The sequence below is a fragment of the Canis aureus genome, chromosome 11 (assembly GCF_053574225.1).
Source record: "Canis aureus isolate CA01 chromosome 11, VMU_Caureus_v.1.0, whole genome shotgun sequence".
NCBI lineage: Eukaryota > Metazoa > Chordata > Mammalia > Carnivora > Canidae > Canis > Canis aureus.
The window spans coordinates 7,814,412-7,835,267 of record NC_135621.1 but is presented as its reverse complement, the minus strand read 5'-3'; the positions used below and the strand labels follow the sequence as shown (position 1 = coordinate 7,835,267).

General features: G+C 34.3%; 1 protein-coding gene and 1 long non-coding RNA gene across 13 annotated transcripts in view; one reads left to right on the top strand and one right to left on the bottom strand.

Moving 5' to 3' along the window:
• Positions 1-20,856, top strand: part of LOC144323315 (uncharacterized) — a 74,660-nt gene that overhangs the window by 25,441 nt on the left and 28,363 nt on the right. Inside the window, exon 5 of one of the 4 annotated variants that reach the window (XR_013388726.1) lies at positions 37-475. The exons of the other annotated variants lie outside the window; for them this stretch is intronic. This is a non-coding gene — a long non-coding RNA (uncharacterized LOC144323315). Of the gene's footprint in view, positions 1-36; positions 476-20,856 lie in introns of those variants that run through there. 4 annotated transcript variants of the gene reach the window in all.
• USP15 (ubiquitin specific peptidase 15) overlaps positions 10,845-20,856 on the bottom strand; it is a 122,215-nt gene continuing 112,203 nt past the window's right edge. For 8 of the 9 annotated variants that reach the window (XM_077913630.1, XM_077913631.1, XM_077913634.1 and 5 more), the window contains 4 exons: positions 19,951-20,100; positions 17,804-17,907; positions 14,521-14,609; positions 10,845-11,294 (listed from right to left, as the gene is read on the bottom strand). In XM_077913630.1, the coding sequence (XP_077769756.1) occupies positions 11,112-11,294; positions 14,521-14,609; positions 17,804-17,907; positions 19,951-20,100 (526 nt within the window). In that variant the 3' untranslated portion in view covers positions 10,845-11,111. Of the gene's footprint in view, positions 11,295-14,520; positions 14,610-17,803; positions 17,908-19,950; positions 20,101-20,856 lie in introns of those variants that run through there. The other variant, XR_013388722.1, reaches the window with a different exon arrangement.

The following is a 20,856-nucleotide window of genomic DNA, read 5'->3' as shown; positions in this document are numbered from 1 at the left end:
TGGGCCTTAATCCATTATGACTGGTGTTCTTATTAGGACGTTAGAACACACAGACACCAGAGATACACAGAGTGACAATGAGAAGCAGCCAGATGGTGGCCAGCTGCAAACCAATGAGAGAGGCCTCAGAGGAAATCAGCTCTGTCACCATGTTGATTTTCTACTTTGTCTCCAGAACTGTGAGAAAATAATTTTCTGTTTTTTAACTCACACAATTTGTGGTATTTTGTTATGGAACATCAGAAACTAATAGTCTTGCTAATTTACTTTTTTTTTATGTTTTTAAAAATTTAAATTCACTTTGCCAACATAGAACACCCAGTGCTCATGCTAATTTGCTACTTTTATTAGACCTTTCAAAAACCAGCTTTTGCTTTGATTTTTCTCTATTTTTTATTTCAGTGACTTCCATCCTTTACAATTTACTGATTTAATTATGGGCCAGCATTTGGTCTATGTAGAGACTAATCCATATTCATATGTTGTATGTAGTGTTCTAAAAGTATCATTCAGGGATCCCTGGGTGGCGCAGCGGTTTGGCGCCTGCCTTTGGCCCAGGGCGCGATCCTGGAGACCCGGGATCGAATCCCACGTCGGGCTCCCGGTGCATGGAGCCTGCTTCTCCCTCTGCCTGTGTCTCTGCGCCTCTCTCTCTCTGTGACTATCATAAATAAATAAAAATTAAAAAAAAAAAAAGTATCATTCATCTTATATTAATATAGCCACACTAAATTTCTTATGCTAGGTGTTTGCATGGTGCATCATTTTCCATCTTTTTTACTTAAAACCTTTGTTTAAAGTGTGTCTTTTGGGAAAAACATATACTTGGATTTAACTTTTTTTGCCCTATCTTAAAATCTCTGCCTTAGAGAGTTTAGTCCATTACACTTTTTAATTGATATGGTTGGGTTGAAAGCTACCATCCTTCCTTTGTTTTCTATTTGTTCTTTCTGTTCTTTTTAAGATTTATTTATTCATGAGAGACACAGAGAGAGAGAGAGGAGAAACACAAGCAGAGGGAGAAGCAGGCTCCATGCAGGGAGCCCGATGCGGGACTAGATCCTGGGACAGGCAGGGAACCTGACGTGGGACTTGATCTCGGGACCCCAGGATCACATCCTGGGCCGCAGGTGGCACTTAACTGCTGAGCCACCTGGGCTGCCCCACTGTTTCTAATAAAATGGTTAGCTGTCAATCATTTCCTAATAATGTGATTTTCCCCCCGAGGATTGCTTTTAAGAATTTATTTTTGTGCATCGGCCTTGGGCTCAGGTCGTGATCCAGGATTGAGTCCCACATTGGGCTCCCTCGTGGTGAGGGAGCCTGCTTCTCCCTCTGCCTGTGTCTCAAATAAATAAATAAATAAATAAATAAATAAATAAATAAATAAATAAAATAAACAAACAAACTTGGAATTTTATCAGTTTGGCTATTAAGGGTATGCATATGGTTTTCTTGGAATAATTTTCATGGAATAATTTCGATCCTGATATTTTCCAAGAACTTGTTTTTTCTGTATTTGAAATTACATTAACAACAACGTGACTGTTGTGGAAATACAGCCACAAATGATTTACTGTAGAAAGATCTCTCTCATCCCTGAAGTTAACAATTTAGTTATAGGTAATATAGTCAATATAGTTTTCTTATGCATTATGGGCAGCTTTAGAAGAGGGCAGACCAAAGACGTCCAAGAAGAGAAAACCTACAAAGACAGAATATGAAACAGTAACCTAGAGTTTTAGGGATAAATCCCAGCATCACATTTTGACAAACCAAACCAAAACTGCAGAATATGAGCAAGGATCCGAGTCTAGACAGATAAACCATGCCCTTGGAGATCCAATGTAGTTGTAGAAACAGACAAGAGTTACAAAAGGATGACTAGGTCACAGTTCCAGTTTAGTATTAGCATCTTTCATTTCCTTGAGAGCCTCATATTAAAATAACAGACATTTCTGTATTACTTATTGCTAGAACATGTATCAGTTAGATTGTTTGTCGTGTGCTCCGAAAAGCATATTCCGAATAGGTAAAGCAATTTAATTTTCCTTCTGGTTCTAGTTATTTAGGGTTTGAAGGTCTTGTTAATAAATTATGTATACAAGTAATTCTAGTTGGGTTATTTTGTTTACACAAACTACAACTGTTACCATTAAACAGCTCATCTTTTACTTGTCTTTCACAGGAAGACGCAGGATGTTTTAAGTTTACCTAGTTATTTAAAGGGAATTTGGGGGAACCTTTCTATGAAAATATTTTTAGTTTTTTACCCATAGGAAAAAAATCACATAAAACCTCTTCTTTCCAACCAAACTTGACAATCTTCTCCTTTCTCATTATTTGGTTCTTCTGTTTTCAAAATTAAACTCACTGTTGGAAAACGGAGTCTTGACAATGGCCATCAAGAAGACTCTTTTTGCCTTAAAAGTCTTTTAAAAATGCGAATTCAAGTCTGAACACTATGGACTATCTCACTTCCCAAATTAGTAATCTGCACACCTATTCTTGTATATTCCAACCAAATAGTCAATATTTTTACTATCTCAGTGTGCTTCGGCGGTGGTGGGTGATCAGGGGCTACTATATAGTGATAGCAGTAACTACTCAGGCTGATTCATGCTATACAAATTGTGCACTCTAATGGAGATGGGGTCTCAATGGATGTTTGTTTCAACACAGTACCACTTGGAGCACCTGGCTGGCTCAGTGGTTGAGCATCTGCCTTTGACTCAGGGCGTGATCCTAGGTTCACCCGGGATCGAGTCCCGTATTGAGTTCTCCTCAGAGTCTGCTTCTCCCTCTGCCTATGTCTCTGCCTCTCTCCCTCATGAATAAAATCTTTAAAAAACAAACACACACAGTACCACTTCTCAGGCTGTCTGGAAGCAAGTACTAGGGAAATACTCGTTAGCATTTAAGAACTCTATCTTCTAAGAGGATAGAGGAAGACAGACTTGTTGACTACACTTTCAGTCAATGAAAAGGCAAAAGGAGTCTAGATCTTACTTTTGGTAGTTGTTCATTCTTCTGGAAAACCTTGGAGTCTTTTCAAGTAAAATGGACAATCTTAAGGGAAAGACTTCAGATGTGATAATGGGCAAAAGGAGACTAGTAGCCTAGTCCCAGTATGCTTTATTTTGCCATGGAAACCAAGTAAGATTTGGGTTGGAAGACATAATTCTTTACAATAAAAATATATGTATGTATGTTAAGCAGGCTCCACACATGGAGCTCCCAACGCAGGGCCTGAACTCATGACTGTGAAATCAAGACCTGAACTGAGACAGTCAGCTGCTTAACCCACTAAGCCACCCAGGTGATCCAATAAAAATATCTTTAAAAAATATAAATATAGTTATTCACCTGGGTGGCTCAACGGTTGAGCATCTGCCTTCGGCTCAGGGTGTGATCTTGGAGTCCTGGGATCGAGTCCCGCATCGGGCTCCTCACAGGGAGCCTGCTCCTCCCTCTGCCTGTGTCTCTGCCTCTCTCTGTTTCTCATAAATAAATAAAATCTTAAAAAACAAAACACTATAGTTATTCTTTACATTTAATTTTGAATATTCCAAATTTCTTAAATGATACTGAATTTAGACTGTCACTGTATTTTAATTTTAATCTATTTTTATTATATATTCATAAGGCAAATTGAAAGATTTTAAAAAATATGTACTTGGTAATATATAAAACAAAATCACAATTCAGAGATGTTTTAGATACTGAGCACATTTCTTCATTTAATAATTACCACATTTCGGAACACTGAACAATTATCCATCAGATAATTCAGTCTGATGGGGTAAGAAAATTATGTGAATTATAGCTCAAGGGAGCAACTGATGTATCAGGAAGACCAAGCAAGTGCATGCTGGGATAAGTCTTGAAGAATGTGTATAGGAATTTGCCAGGTAGAAGGCAAGCCATGCAAACTAGAATAGTATGTGGGAAAGCCCAGAGTTGTCAAATTGTACATGTTTGCGGGAAGGTGAGGGGTTAAGTAAGGGCCAAATTCTCAAACTTTTCCCTCGAGCACCAATTTTGCATGTACCAACAACTGTTACCCTCTTTGCTTTCTTGCTAAAATAAGCTAGTGGTCTTGAGAATGAATGGTAAAGAACAATCATTCCCACATGAGGGTACTTTATTAGTAATAAACTGCTGCATTCTTTATAAAGATCAAGGTAATTTAAATCTCAGTTCTGAAAGGTAGGTAATACAGTGCCAGGAGTGGATGGCTCAGGTGTTTGGGGGCTTCAGTCTCCTCATAAATAATTACTACTAGCCCTCCAAAGACAAGTAAACTGTGCATTCTGTGGAAAACTTTGTGTTTGCTAAGCACATAGGGGGTTTTAAGTTTCATGCTTCCTTCTAATAGACCTCAAGCTCTCCTAGATGGAAATTCTAGAGCTGTTCTAGTTTATAAACTAAGGAAGTGTGAGTCAGAGAAGTGACATGACTTGCAAGAAAGTAGTAGGCCCAGAATAAAAGTGGTTTAACTCCTGAGTCTATGCTCCACACCACTCTTCTTCATGGAGGGCTTAACAGAGAAATTTGAGTTGGAGAGAGAAATAGAAGCTGCCTTTTTTTTTAAGTGGCAGGAGACATAAAATCCTGTTGAGTGGATGTGATTATTCATTTTTATTTCCCAAAATGGAACGCTACGTTTTAGTTGGCCAGGACATGCAGAGTTACTTAACATTGCTTAAACTCAAATATTGTTACTAAACATATCCAAACATAATAAAAGCCATAACCTCTGGAATCTTAACTATTACCCTTTACTCAAATGATTATAGACCATGATTAATGAAATTAGGGGCAAAACCCAAAATAATTCATGTCTGCCTAAGGCAGAGAAAAAGTTCTAAATGTAAAAGCTATATAGGGTGCCCGGGTAGCTCTGTCAGTTAAACATCTGACTCTCAATTTCTGCTCAGGTCATGATCTCAGGGCTGTGAGATTGAGCCGTGTGTGTTGGGCTCTGCCCTGGGCCTGGAACCTGTTTAAGATTCTCTCTCCTTCCGCCCCTCCACCCCTCTAAAATAATAAAAATTTAATATACAAGCTATGAAGTTATATTCACAAATAGCTTTAAAAATCCTATTTGTTAGTATATAACTGGATTCTAGTATCCCTGTTGAAATTTTAATTTTCAAGTTTACCGTCACACTAATACTTCTGCTCTTTTATAGGAGGTAGGAGAAAGATTGATTGATTGAAAGGATTTATTTATTCATGAAAGACAGGGAGAGAGAGAGAGAGAGAGAGAGAGAGAGAGAGGCGCAGAGACATAGAGGGAGAGGCAGGCTCCCCGTGGGGAGCTTGATGCAGGACTCAATCCCAGAACCCCGGGGAATCACACCCTGAGCCGAAGACAGACACTCAACTACTGAGCCACCCAGGTGTCCCCAGGAGAAAGATTTTAAACAAATTTAAAAACCCAAATTTTAATTTGGCCCATCTTACTGGTTATTCTTTTGCTAAAAACACATACTTCAATAATTTCAAAAGCTGAATGTGAGCCTTCCCCTCAAAAAGTCTTTTATGACCAATGATACACGATTTTAGTTTAGTTGCCCATAGTAGAGAATATTCTTATTTTGCAAAACCTTAAAGTTCATACCTACATGTCCATTACCTCCTTACAAGAAACTGGAATTTTATGGTTAAGAAAACTGAAAATCAGAAGTTAATGACTTTAGAACTAGCTGTTGGGAAATATATTTGTCTCCCAACAAATATACTACCGAGTGTCTGTAACTACTGATGTTTACTGTTTGAATTTGCATTATTACCTCAACTCCTACATAGGCTAAACGGCCCAAAATTGAATGTAATTCTGAGTTCTTTAAACTGAAGAGTTTATCTTACTAAAGTGGTTCAATATTTAAGTTTTACAGGGATCCTTTCTCAAGCTAAAGAAAATGTACTATAGTTTCTCTGTATTTATCTTTTTGTTTTTCTCAATTGAGGGCAATTCTAAATTCTTATTTGTTTCAGGACACTTGATAATTCACCAGTTCATATAATGGAAGATAGTTTTTATTATAAAGAAAATGAAATACTTTCAATTGCTTATAGGGAGAATTCAAGGTCAGAAGGTAAGAATACACATTATGGGAAAAGACTCTCAGGATGGTTCCATATTTATTGTTTTACTTTTATGTATGTAGATTTAACTCCAGCTGGCAATGGACTCAAGGGTCACAACAAATGAAACTATTTTTGTTTCACCAAACTCTATAGAACAAGCTACAAGCTACACGAGGAAATTTTGAGCAAAATGAGCGCCATCAACCACGATTTTATACGGCAGAACATAGTTAATTACCAAAACAGTTTAAACATTTAAAATGTTTGGTTTTGTGCATATTGGAAGATATTGAAAATATTTATTTTACAGCATTTCCATTTAAAAGAACAATTACCAAAGAGATAGCTATATTTTTACCTACTTTGTATAATCACACTTTTTTGATTTTTTTGTTTCTGCTTTTTTTATAATCACACTTAAAAAAAAAAAAAAAGACATCAAAATCCACTTGATTGATTTTCTCCTTCTCCTCTGAGACTCTGGTCCAAAATATGTCAACTCTTGATTTTCTTAAATGGTTTATCCACTTTCTAGATTCCCCTAATAGCTGGAGTCTTTTCCCTTCATTACCCTAGCAATTTCCAGGCTCTCAAAAGGCAGTGTTGGGATTTAATTAGACTATGGTATGATGTGGAGTATGTTTCCCAATGCATATATTTGCCAAAAAATAATTTTTGTACTGTCTGTTTTGTTACCCATTAAAAAACTCTTTACCCCATCATTACTGCAAATAAGTCTTGATCAATGTTTGAATTTTACCATGTAAAATTAACTTCCCAATTCCGATATTTAAAAACCTACTTTATGTAGCTTATAAAAATCTGAATATACTTTTTAAATGAAAGTTTTGTTGTCTGAGCTATTTGGAAGTTTTTTTGCTTAGTATAATGTAAATATGAATTAAACATATGAAAAATATACATATCTGACTGAAATGTTTCACAACCTAAAATGCTTATAAGAAAATTACATATTTCTCATTGTAAAAATCTGGTAACAAAACAATATAGTATAGCTTTGCAACTTAATATCTAAGTCAGCAAGGATACCCATATACTCTCCTTTCCTTCTATCTTTGGGTACTTTGAAGTGCCACTAAAGGAATTATTTGGGAATTATCAATGTCATTATATTCTCAAGAGACGTGGTTTCAAAGAAAAACGGTATCTTATTTTATCATAGGGTAAAAATACAAAGAAAGATTTCTGCTCTTCTTTGGTCCAGAAATGAAATTATTTTCTTTTCCTTCTCTTCCGAGATTTTTAGAAATTTCTGATTCTTTGCCCTAATATTAAAAAAATTTCCACATTTTTATCTTAAAAACTAAATTAAAGAGAATGTGCTAATCAATATTCCACAAACAGAAGGGAGGGTGGGAAGCAGGCAGTAATGAAATGCACTGTTTGTAAAGAACATAAACCTAAGGGTGCCTGGGTGGCTCGGTCAGTTGAGAGCAGATGACTCTTGATTTTGGCTCACGTCATGATCTCAGGGTCGTGAGATGGAACCCAATGCTGGGATCTGAGCTCAGCAGGGTGTCTGCTTTGGGATTCTCTCTCCCTCTGCCTCCCCCCGTCCCACTTTCTCTCTAAAATAAATCTTAAAAAAGAACATAAGCATAAAAAAGCAACTAAAAGTTGGCCCACTTTTCACGTTCACCATGTACCAGTGATAGTGTCGATTCCTCTCTGAGGTGGAAGGTTCCAACCTTGCATACGCCCCATCCCCCGCCCCTTTGGTAAGCCAATGAAAGAGACTCACCTCATCTTTTCTTAGTCTCCTGGCTTATTTCTTATAAAATGTCCTCATCTCAATGAGATTAGTTGATGAGAAAGTGCTGTCCTTATACAGAACCAATCAATCATTACTGATTTTCTTCATGCCCAAATCAATGGTTTGTGTGGCTTTATAACGAGTTGCCAGGAAAGCAAGGATAAATATAGGACTGCTAGAAGAACAGACTATAAGAAAAAGCAAGATCTTTAAACAAAGTATTAAGCTATAGCTTTTGCACAGAGATTAATTAAAACTAAATTGTAGGTGAAGAAAAAAAGCCCTGAAAATGAGAGTTGCATTTGGTAAAATGTAAAAAAGGGCATACTTGAGTTAGATAAACAAAGAAAAAAATATTGTATTAAATTTAAAATCAGTATTGAGTATACCATATAGTTTACAAAGTACCTTTCCATAAAATACATGATCTCGTTTGAGATCTCAACAATTCTGTGAGGCAGACACTATAACCAAGTGGGATGCAGTATACAGAACTGAGGATAGAATACTGGCTCCACCACATAGTAATTATGTGACCTTGGGGATATTACTTAACTGTTTTGTACCTTGGTTTCTCAAATTAAAAACAAGCTTGATGAATGTCTCTAACTCATCGCTATTGTGGGATTAAATGAGATAATACATTAACACACTATATCTGGTTCATGGTAAGTGCTCAATAATACTATTAGTGTTGTAATTTTACAGGTGAAGAAACATATGAGGGGAGATTAAATTCAAAGTCATATGACTACTAAGTAGAAAAGCTAACAGAATGCTAGACTGGCTACACTACCCTTATTACCTATGAATATCTACTTGTCATTAGAGTACGGATTAGTTTGTTACACTATTTTTTAGTTTTTTTTTTTTTGTTTTTTTTTTTGCAGCTGACATTGACAAATTCAACATTATTAACAACATTTTCTATTTTAGAACACTTCTTTTAGTGGGAATAAAAGTTAATCACAGGCATTAAAAGTAAATGGTCTCTATGGACAACTGAGGTGGAGACTACAATCCAGGGCTGGAAAAAGTTAATTTTGGTTTTTCTTTAAACCTCAGAAAAATGGAAAGCCTATTAGTTGGTAGACAGCAGAAAGACTGCAAGCTCTGTGAGTGGAGGGATGCTTCTTTACTGCTATATCTTAAAGCTACAGAACAGTGATTAGTAGGTGCACAAATGTTTAATGAATATTTAGATTAAAAAATCAACTTTGAAACATATCCTTAATAGGATTTGCTTTACTTTGACATGCTTTCCTTTCTATTTTTAATTATACACTAACTAAAATGTCTATTATATAGTCACCTACCCATAAAATGGGGGATTTTTATCAAAAGATTCAGAGTAAGAAATAAAAGACTAAAAAAGGCCTTAAATAGCTTTATTGAAATCTGTATAAATAAACATGCACATTTCAAATGTAAACTCAAGTGAACTCAAGTGCAGACAAAATTTTAACCTCTGTCATGCAGGAGGTTAGTTTACATTAAAAAAAAAAAGAAGAAAAGAAAGAAAAAAGAAAGAAAGAAAAGAAAAGAAAAGAAAAGAAAAGAAAAGAAAAGAAAAGAAAGAAAAGAAAAGAAAAGAAAAGAAAAGAAAAGAAAAGAAAAGAAAGAAAGAAAAAAAAAAAACCCAAAGCAGCTTTTAAAATACCAGGATGAAAAACCAGCTTTAATATCAAGGTATAAAGCAAAGCCATGATCAACATACCTCATTTATCCTGGTCAAATGCATTTTTTTTTAACTTTTAAATGCTAACATAAATAAATAATTTACCAAAATGTGCACTCACAGAGTGAACTTTTATTTACAATACACAATTTATAATCTATTGTATTTGATTAGTTCAAGTGAAGAACATTATACTTTTTGCTTTAATAACAGTGGGACACAAAGCAATTTCTCAGGTAGTCGATATGTGAAATGTGCCCCAGCATTTAGATTTTCTATTAAAGGCAGTATTGTATGCCAATCGACAATACATTCTTTCAACTAGATCAAAGGGAAAAAGCAGCAAATGAAAAATGTTTCAAATGTTCACACATATTTTTGGCATCCTGGATCCTTGAATGTGGTGAACTAAAATCAAATTCAAGGTTTGTATGCTTTATATACTATACAGGTTCTGACTCTAGAACATGCAAATGCCAATTTTCTTAATTAACAAGTTACCTTCTGAGAAAAGCTGTAAGGCTATGGTGAATTCCATCAGGAACACACAAAGAAAGTTAACAGACCTACCTTTAAAGCCAATTGTCCATTAATGATTTAAAGGCCAGTATATTAAAAAAATTTCTCATCTAAGCTTGATGTAATTATTACTATGGATACAGAATACTATTAAGTCTGTCCTTATATTACAATAATTGGAAGAGCTAAAAGTTGCCAAATTACCAAAAAATGGGGTAGAGAAAAACAGACAGCAAAAATTTTAATTTTGGACCAACACCAGATTAAAGATATGCATTTTAAAGCAAGTCAAAATTTTTTTGAATATCTAAGGAATAGATCCCAATAGCAGTAAAAAATACTTACATTTAACTGAAAAATGATTTTAGATGGAGTGTGAAATCTAGAACCTGTTTTCCACAGCAGCAAGATGAACATAATCTGGATTTTTAATGATACTACAAAAGAAAATAACTTTTCCAAGATTGTTTCTTATATCATGATTTGGTTCTTTAATAGGCCCATATTGATTACCAGGGATAGATTTGAAAATTTGGTTTTCCAAGAATACTACTGCAGTATTTATGCCACATTGATACCGCAGCTAAATATCATAGTAGTAATATATGTGGCAGCCTAATGCACATGAACTAGATTATCCAAAAACTAAGTTCAGCCATAGTTTTCTTGCAGTATTATTAGAGCAAAATAAATGACCAACATCCACAAATTTAACATTTGTCATCAATTAACTCACATCCAAAAAATTAAAGAAAACATAATTCATCAAAACAGCAGCAAACTTAAAAGGGATTTATTTGTGATTTCCTATATATATTTAGCTTGTAATTACAAGACTGTAAATGTATTAAGAGACAATTTCTGTTAAAGTTTTCATTGTGTTTCACTTCAAGTACTGCACAAGTTAAAATCTGATAAAGGATTTACATTCGGTTATCTGAAACTCCCCATCTCAGACTTTTGTTTAATGTGGTGGGTAACTTCATCATTTCAACAGATACCACCAGCAGGAAAGTCTCTCTTTTATGGCTTCTAGGACTTTCATTAGTTAGTGTGCATACAGTTTTCGTTTTCTATATCATTGTCATTATCATTGCTATCTTCATCACTTTCTAATGGGATGCCTGTGGCAGCTGAAGCACCTTTAGTTTCTCGGTCAAGAGGAAAAAAGCCAGTTCCACTGAAAGTGTCTTGTCTCTGGTAGAAAAGTACATATGCTGCTTTGGACTGTTGAAAAAACAAAGCATGTTAAAATGGTCATGATTCTCAAAGATCACATTAAGTATACCATAAATGTTTCAGCTGGTAACCAAAAGACTTTGGTGACAGAGCCTAAATCAAATTTAAAAATCACAAATGGTCAAATGGAAGTTACTAAAATTGGTTTATATATAAGACAACTTCTATGTATAAAGAAAGAATACTCACTAGAATTAACATTTTTATTCTCTATTACATTGATCGAACAGATAAGTAAATGCAAGTATATCACAGATTAACCCAGCTACTCTAACATGAAACAATTCTATGCCTTCTTCCCTCCCATCTCTAAGGAAAAGGTAAGCTTCTTTCTACTACTAATGGCTTCACTTGAAGTTTGCTATGAGTCCAGCTCTTCCTACCATTTTAAGGATATTGCTCCATCCATCATCACCGCGTATCCTTACTAAGTGGACTTCTTAGCGTAACAAATACTCAAGTTGTTTCCATCTTAAATCCCTTTCCATTCTACTGCTTCCTCCAGGTGCCAGTCTGGCAGAGAGTCATCGAATATTCATTTTCACTCTCATGCATACTCTTTGATTCAGTATGATCTTTTGCCCCAGTCACTGTAATGAAATGGCTTTCACTGGGCAGCCCAGGTGGCTTAGCGGTTTAGCGCCACCTTCAGCCTGGAGCCTGATCCTGGAGACCAGGGATCGAATCCCACATCGGGCTCCCTGCATGGAGCCTGCTTCTCCCTCTGCCTGTGTCTATGCTTCTCTCTCATGAATAAATAAATAATATCTTAAAAAAAATGGCTTTCAGTAAGGGCAATAACTTGCTATAAACAAATCAAATGGGTGCTTTTAAAAGTTATTTTAGTCATACTCTCCGTAGCATTTAATGCTTTAGTCCTCTTTCCTGCAACAAACAATTTTTTGCTTTTGTGACACTACTTTTCCTTAGATCTTCTATCTCCATGGTTGCTTCTGACTTTTTTTGTGGGCTCATTAAATCCTAACCTTAAAAAAAAAAAAAAATCATGTTCTGTCAACCGCCCAACACTCTTTCTCAGTATCTTCTCACTAGGTGGCTCATTCAAACCTATGGCTTCAACTGCTACTTAAGAGCAATAATGCAAATCTGTAACTTAAGCTAGTTCTCACTTCTGAACTCCAGTCCTGGTAGTCCCACCACCTAGTAGAAATTTCTCTAGAGCTATCACATAAGTAGCTGACATTTCAACAGCAAACTTTCCTCCTGTATTTTCTACTGTGGCGAACACTGAAGTCAGTCATCTTCAACTTCTCCCTCTGTGCATCTACATCTTCATTTACAGCCAATCTTCACCAAGTTCTATTAATTCTATCCAGGAAATATCTTATAAATCCATTTCCCCCTTTGTCTATACATTACTACCACAGTTACTCTACCACAACTTTCAATTCAGAAGCCTGTATTGCTGAAATGACAGCCTTCTTTTTGCTGGAGGTTGTAATGGTCTTTCTGCTTTTCTCAGAGCTTCCCAAATTTAATAATGCTCCATTACTTAACAATCACTCATGCTTCTCGTCTTTAAGGAAAGCTCTAAACCGTGAAGTACGTCATCTTTTTTTATCTGACTGCCAAGTTTAGCTTTAGTCTAATTTCTGCCCCATATTTAAAGCAAGTATGTCCTTTCAGTAATACCAAATTATTTGCTGCTCCCCTAAATATCATGTTCCCTCATGCCTCCTTGCTTTTGTAGGTACTCTTTTCTCTGCTTAGAACAACTTTACTTCTATTTCTAGTGGCAGACTCAGGTCAAAGACCACTTTCTCATGCAAACTTCCCTACACTGGTCCTATCTCCTTAAACTAACCTAAATCAGTGGAGATGGCTGTTAAGATGCAAGGTAACATCAAATACATATATTGTATATAAACAAGATATATTGTTTATTTGAAGGCAAGATTCGGGCAGGACTGTCAAAGACACATTGAAGGAGAATGTAGACAATTTCAGGATGTTTTGGTTGGGAGATTTAGAAAGGAGAACACAATTAAGTGAAAAGCGATGGTTGAGACTTGAAATTAGAGGTCTAAATATAAACTGGAAATGTAATTAATTAGGCATTTATGTATCTTAAAAATATTAGCATTCAAGGCTCTTTGTGTTACAGCTATAGGGACATAAGCAACAGTATACACACATAGATAAACATATAAATTATCTTTAGAGAAAAAACTTAAAATTATTTCATATCTGTTCACCCAATGGTGGATTAAAACTATATCAATAATTGGACTCAGAAGTTCATTAATTTATTAAATTTAATGATATAAATTGAAGACTTTTAAGGCATAACAAACTAAAGAAAAAGCTAGTCTCTGTATTCAAAGAATGTAAAATTTAAACTGGGAAATGAAGAGGTCAGTGCTACTCACACTAAAAGAAAATGTAGCTCTACATGGAAACATGAGTTCCATGCTCACAAGAGCAAACATTAGATTTCTTATTATTTGTACTATTGTGATCAGTAAAATTTTAGAAAGGCAAACTTTAATAGAGAAAAACCCTTATCAAACCAAGTCTTAGCTTTCTTCTTAGAATAAACTTGTCATCCTTTCACCAGTCAATATTTGATAATAAAACCATGCTCTGCTGGGAAGCAAAACAAATGCCAATAGTTTGCCTCCAGCTGTGGCTGATAAATTGATATAAATACAAATAGATGTCACTTCCTCATTTTTCTACTATTCAGAAAATATCAAACAGATACTCAAGGTTAATTTTTAAAAATTTTTCTAATTTGTTTCATCTAATCGTGTAATTTTGAGCTTAAATGTTTAAGTGTCACAAAGGATAAGGCTTTACTTTAAAAATCATAGGTATGGTAAAAATAAAACAAAACAAAAACAAAAAACCTTTAAAGAATTTTTTTTTTTCTATTTTAGTACTCTGATTTTAAGTAGTCAATGTCCCAAAATGTCTGAGCCTGTTTTCCAAAGGAAAATTTTATTATTTTCATTAGAAAACTCCATTTTTCAGGTTGAAAACTACAAGAAAAATTTTCATGATGCAATTTATGCTTCTATTAGTGGGCAAATTAGGAGACAAATTTCCACTTACAGGACAATTTCACATTTCTTTAAATCAGAGAAAGTGTCTCTTCACTATCAGAAACTGCTAAAATACAGACTACAGTGTTCCATGGGGAGCTTTTAAAAAAGTGATGGCTGAGATTTTTAGGAAATAAAAACACACTTACCACAATCTGGTCTTCAGATGCAGTTGAGACACTACTGTCATCAAAGTAGTACCATTTTCCATCATCTTTGTTTTTTGCGAAAGCAGTATCTAATGAAAGAAAAAATATAATCACTTCTGTGATTGAAATGATCTATGGTTTCCGGAGGGGGGGGGGGCGCAAAACTTTACAATCATCTATATAAGGAATACATATTAAAATTACATGAAAATCATTTACACAGGCCTATCTATTACACATCCAACTTATTCCATTGATTAAAGGCTTTAATATATTTCCTACAACCTAAATGCCTAAGGTACTTTTCAAATAAGTTGAAATCTGTGATTTTTCATCCCAAGGACAAACAGATTTATTATTTTTCAATTCACAGAATAATACTAATGACAATAAATGGGAATTAATATTTATGCAGTGCTTATTGTGGATCAATGCTATGTACTTCATATGCATTATCTCACAGAGGAATTATTCCTCTAATTTTAGAAATGGGGAAAGTGAGGCATCAAAAGTAGTTTAATCTAACAGGAAACTGTTAAGTGGCTGGGTTAGCATCTAAACCCAGGTCTGTCTCTGACTCCAGAGTTTGACATTTTAATCAAAATTTAAATTTTGTATGACAAATACTTTTACTATAATACTATCTCATTAATTTGTAGTTTTTACACCAAAATCCTTTTCAGTCTTTAACAAAAGTACTGAGCAAGAGAAAAAGTTTTGTGCTTTTTACAATTTGTACAAAAGTTGTACAAAACTTTGTACAATTTATAAGGATTTGCTTTATCTTTTAAAGTTAGAAATTCCCCCTTTATACATCCCATGCTTTGTCTGAACTATCCAATAAACTCTGGGAAACAAAGCTGCAAAATGTCTACAAAATAATTATCTGTCATAGCTTCTAAAAAGTGATACTTTAGAGGCTGTATCTTCTAAATTGTTCTACCCCTCCCAAAACAAAATTATTGCTCTCCTGGGTGGAGCCTATTGCGGAAGTTGTCATTTGAACTGAAGTGCACTGTACCTACAAATTAAAAGAAACATTCTCAGAATGAATAAAAAGACAAGATTTAGCAATAAAATGGTTTATAAGAGATAAATCCAACAAAAAGGACCCAGAGTTTGCAAACCAAGTGATATTGAGAGAAAAAAATACATCATTTTTTTTTGTTTGTTTTTTTTTTTTGAAAAAAATACATCAAATGCTAGTAAAAGGAACAATAGAGAAAGAGCTACCCATTTTAAACATAAATGCAACTACTAATGCAAAACAACTAATAAAATTGTTAGTAGAAATACATAAATCAATATTTTAATAAGAATGACAAATTCTCAGAAATATTACAAAATATAAAAAATAACCTGAGATACTAATGATCTGAAATATAACTGATAAGCTTCAAATATAAGAAATATAGAATTTTATGTCTGGATGGGGAATCTGTAGGTTTTTCAAGCACACAAACATTTAAGAAACAGACCATGTATTGGGGCACATGGATGCTTTAATAAACTAAGGATTAATATAGGCAATATCTCCAACTGTTGTGTAATAAAATTAAAATTAAGACAAAAGGAGAGCTTAAAAAAACACGTATGTTTAGAAAAGTGTATGATGCCCCTGGACATTAGAAATTAGAAAATCATAAAGGAAATTAAAAATATATATAGAATTAAAAGTAGATGAAAATACTACATTTCAAAGTTTATGGAACAGAGATAAAGTAGTGTTTGGAGGGAAATGTATAGCTTTAATTATAGACGTCAACTGAGGAGAAAAAATGTAAAGCAAAAGCTAATAAAGCACTCAAACAAAAACTTAAAAACAGAGCAACATAGCAAACTCAAAGTAACAAGAAGAAAAACATAACAAAGGGAAGAGAAGAAATCAGTGAGAGAGAATACATACATAGTAACAAAAAAAATTTAATAAAGCATGATTAGTAATCGAAAGCTAATTCTCTGAGCAGATTAATAAGATAGACCTTGCAGAAAACGGACTAAAAAGAAAATAGAGGAACAAAAAAGGGAAAAAGATATAGCATAGTAGTATTATTATATGCAAGTATTCTCAAACTGGAAAACACAGATACATTTTTAGAAAAATAGAAAATGCCATAATGCTTACATCTTGGGAAAAAGAAGACTGAACAAGATTTCAATAAGCATGACATAAATAGAAAAATGTATGGGTGTGAAGCCCAGATAATTTTACAGGAGAATTCTACTAGACTTTCATGAATAGTTAATTCCTATACTATACTACCTGCTTTAGGATATAGAAAAAGAGTAAAGTATTCCAGCCTGTTTATTATTAGAGTAGACTGCGTAATCTTGATTCCAAAGAAAGAACCACATAAAAAAATTAAAAGACCATTTCACTTATGAATGACATTTTCACACTAAATAAAATTAGTTCAGCAAATTCAACTGGGGATTAAAAAAAAATCCTAAAAGGTAAGTAGGGTTTATTCTAGGAACGCAATGATAGTTCAACAGAAAAACCAATCAATTGGAGAGTGTGGGCTGGTATGACTGTCCTGGAGAGCCATCTGGGAGTACATAAATACTCTACAATGCAGCAATCTCACTTCTGGGTATGTTGCTCGAAGAAATTCCCCCACAGGGGGAATTTATATTTATTTTATTGGTCTTGTGGTGGTAGAGAGTTAAAGGCAATTTGGATGTTCACCATGCAGTGAGTAGAGAGAAAATATGGTTAGATTTAAATCCTGAGTGGTTAGAAGCAATGAACTAAATGGCCATAAAGTAACATGGATAAGCCTTATGTGTTAAGAAAAATATGTAAGATCTATAACACAGTACACCAATTATGTAAAAATTAATGATGCATGATTTCTAACAACACATACAACAAGCACTTTAGAAAGAGAAGAGAAGGAAAATGGAAAAGGACAGGAGTCCTGACCAGTGATGACCTGTACATGAAAACCGAGAACCATGATTAACTCAATCTTCTACTGATGTTTAAAAAAAAAAAAAAAGGTTCAAAAGGTAATTCATTCATTAATCAACATTTACTGAACCATTACTAATACGTAAAACACATTTACACATTTTCCCTTTCCTTTTCTCCCCTTTGTTTACTTCGTAGGCTCCACACCTAATTTGGGGCTTGAACTCACAACCCCAAGATCAAGAGTCACATGCTCTACTGATTGAACCAGCCAGACACCCCATATTTTCTAAGTAAAAAATATCTTAAGGAAAAAAGTCTGCAGTTATCAAACATCACAATTTTGGCAAAATGGTAAACGCAACTTACAGTGTCCTCCTCCCATTCCTCCATAGTGGTTGGAAACAGCAATCAAATTATAGCGGCAAGGACCTGCATTTGGATTAATTAAGAATTCCGACATATCCAGGTCACTGTTTAACAAAGAGATCAAGTTAGTTTTATGTTTTCCCTAAATGTCATTAATTCTATTACTTTCTGTCAATGTTGCTTGGCTCTCATTTATATAAAAAAATAGCTCTCTCACTAAAGAAATCACTAAGAGCCAAATATGGTAAAACATCTCTCTCTCTCTCTCTCTCTCTCACACACACACACACACACACACACACACACATGCACGAACACAAACATACACACCTGAGATTTGACTATTGCAGCAAAAACTTTTCTTAGGGGTTGGGAATTTTACAATTCTCTACGGATGGCTGTTTATTCAGCTTAATGTTTTCATGCTAATACATTTAACTCTCATAGTATATAGTACAATAATCATTACCACTTGCCATTGGGATTCTTTTCATTTTTCATAATTTTGAAGTCATTTTTAGAATTAAATAATTAAGGAAGATAAGTGATAGTAAAAAAAAAAACTTCCACAAATATCTTATAATAATGTAGATATATCTAAACCCCAATATTTATTCTACATTTTCCTGTTTCCGATGATCTATATACCCAAGTGGGCAACACTCTTCAAAACGCAATCAACTGTTGTGTAATCTGTCATGTATCAAAATGGAGCATGACCATTTTATAGCTTATCATTATTCAGTTTTTTTGGACTTCTATCACTAAAAAGCAGTTCATGATTCTAAATTTCAAATATGTCCCTCATAGTTTCTAGCTTACCATTACTTCTGGTTCTTCTTGTACTTACATTGTCAAAATGCTATATATTCTTGAGAAAATTTTGATGGCTCATAATTTTGTTAAGGAGAAAATTACCATTTTTTTCTGGTAAAAAATGATTTTTTAAAAAAAAGTCTCTATTTATTTATGAGAGACACACAGAGAGAGGCAGAGACATAGGCAGAGGAAGAAGCCTGATGCAGGACTCGATCCCAGGACCCCAGAATCATGCCCTGAGCCAAAGGCAGATGCTCAACCACTGAGCCACCTAGGTGCCCCTGCAAAACGTTTTTAAACTTAACTTTATAAAACACCGATCAGAATAAGCAATCCAAAGAATGTTTGCAATATCATATCTATTTCCTTTTTTTTTTTTTTTAAAGGTTTTATTTATTTTCGTGAGAGACACACAGAGAGTGAGAGAGAGAGTGAGGGGCAGAGACACAGGCAGGCCCCATGCAGGGAGCCCAACATGGGACTCGATCCTGGGTCTCCAGGATCAGGCCCTGGGCTGAAGGTGGTGCTAAACCGCTAAGCCACCCTGGCTGCTCCATCTATTTCCTTCTAATCACACACACCTGCCTATGGCAGTTGTTTAGTTATTAACTCTATCAAACACCTGGTGCACAAATATAAAATATAGAAAAGAATACTATCAATGTTCTTTTAGTAAAATGGGAGAGTACCAAGTTATTGCTGTAAAGTATTGTGTGAAGTCCTTCCTGGATCACGTGAACGAGAATATATACAATTTCATTTTTGTCCTTACGAATTCTCAATTAAATTTAGTGAAAGCTTAAAAGAAAAAAAAAAAAAAAAAGGACTACAAAGATGCTATCTCCAAACTTTTTACAAGAATGATATAATACTCTGAATAATGCAATAAACTGAAGTATGACACATCAGGGATAATTGAGTATACTACTTTGTTCATCCTTTTCAGCAGTTGCATTATTGTTTAATATTACTTTCACCTTTGTAAAAAAGCATACTTGAGAATAATTGATGATTACTGATGAAATAATTCCTAGGGAAAAAAAAACCCACTACGATTCATTCCATAGAGTATCTTAGATTTAAAAACAGCGCCAATGAACCCATATGATAATGCAACACAGAATTACTTTTATTCTACTGTTTAAGAAGGTGTATTTCCTCTTTGTTCTCTGAAAAATATCTAAAAAGGAATAAAAATTCTTACTGATCCTTACCAACTGCTGAACTACTCACAAATACACTTAAAAATTGAAGTTGGATCCAATGCTACCTGATTTTTATAAAAATCTACAGGTGTCCAATGTTTATATGGCATAATTAAAACTTACTTGATGGGAAAATCAACTAAGGTATCCAATTTGTCTCTCATGTATCGACTGTAAGAAAATCGCTTGAGATGTACCACAAGTACTGGAGGCAGGGACCATAAATCCAATTTCTTTGTGGCTTGCTGATGTTCTTTACAATTTGGACAATACCTAAAAATAAAGAGAAATATTTAAAGCTTGCTAGGGGCAATGAAAATAATAGATAAAAAAAAAATACGTGGCAAATTCTACATTTATTCAGTGGGCAATTATATATGCCTAATACATACCAGACTAATGAACTCCCTTATTATTTTTATCTTCAATCAAATAGATTTAATATTATAAAGTAACATGTAAATAAGTATTCAAAGAAATGAAGACTATTTACATTTTAGTAACCTAAAAGAATACAAAACTATTTTGAGAGATAAGTATCAGCAAATCTCAGAACTTCTGGGCTTTAATGGAATTAATACCACAAAACCCATGATTTCCCTAAAAACCATTTCTATCAAAATGGCTACACGGCAAAAAATTCTTGGGAAAAAGTAACTAAAATTATCCACAGTAAAATACTACTATAGAAAATATAGTAATGAGATTAAAGCTTAATGTTATAACAACAGTTTTAAAGCATTTGAATCACTATTTATTTATTTATTTATTTATTTATTTATTTATTTATTTATTTATTTATCAATCAAAATCATGAGAGACAGAGAGAGGCAGAGACATAGGTAGAGGGAGAAACAGGCTCCCTACAGGGAACCTGATATGGGACTCAATCCTGGGACCCCGGGATCATGTCCTGAGTCAAAGGCAGACACTCAACCACTGAGCCACCCAGGTGTCCCTCAAATCACTTTTAATGGACTATTTTCATTTAAAGAAATGCTTATTTAAAATATCAAAGGGAATTTAGTT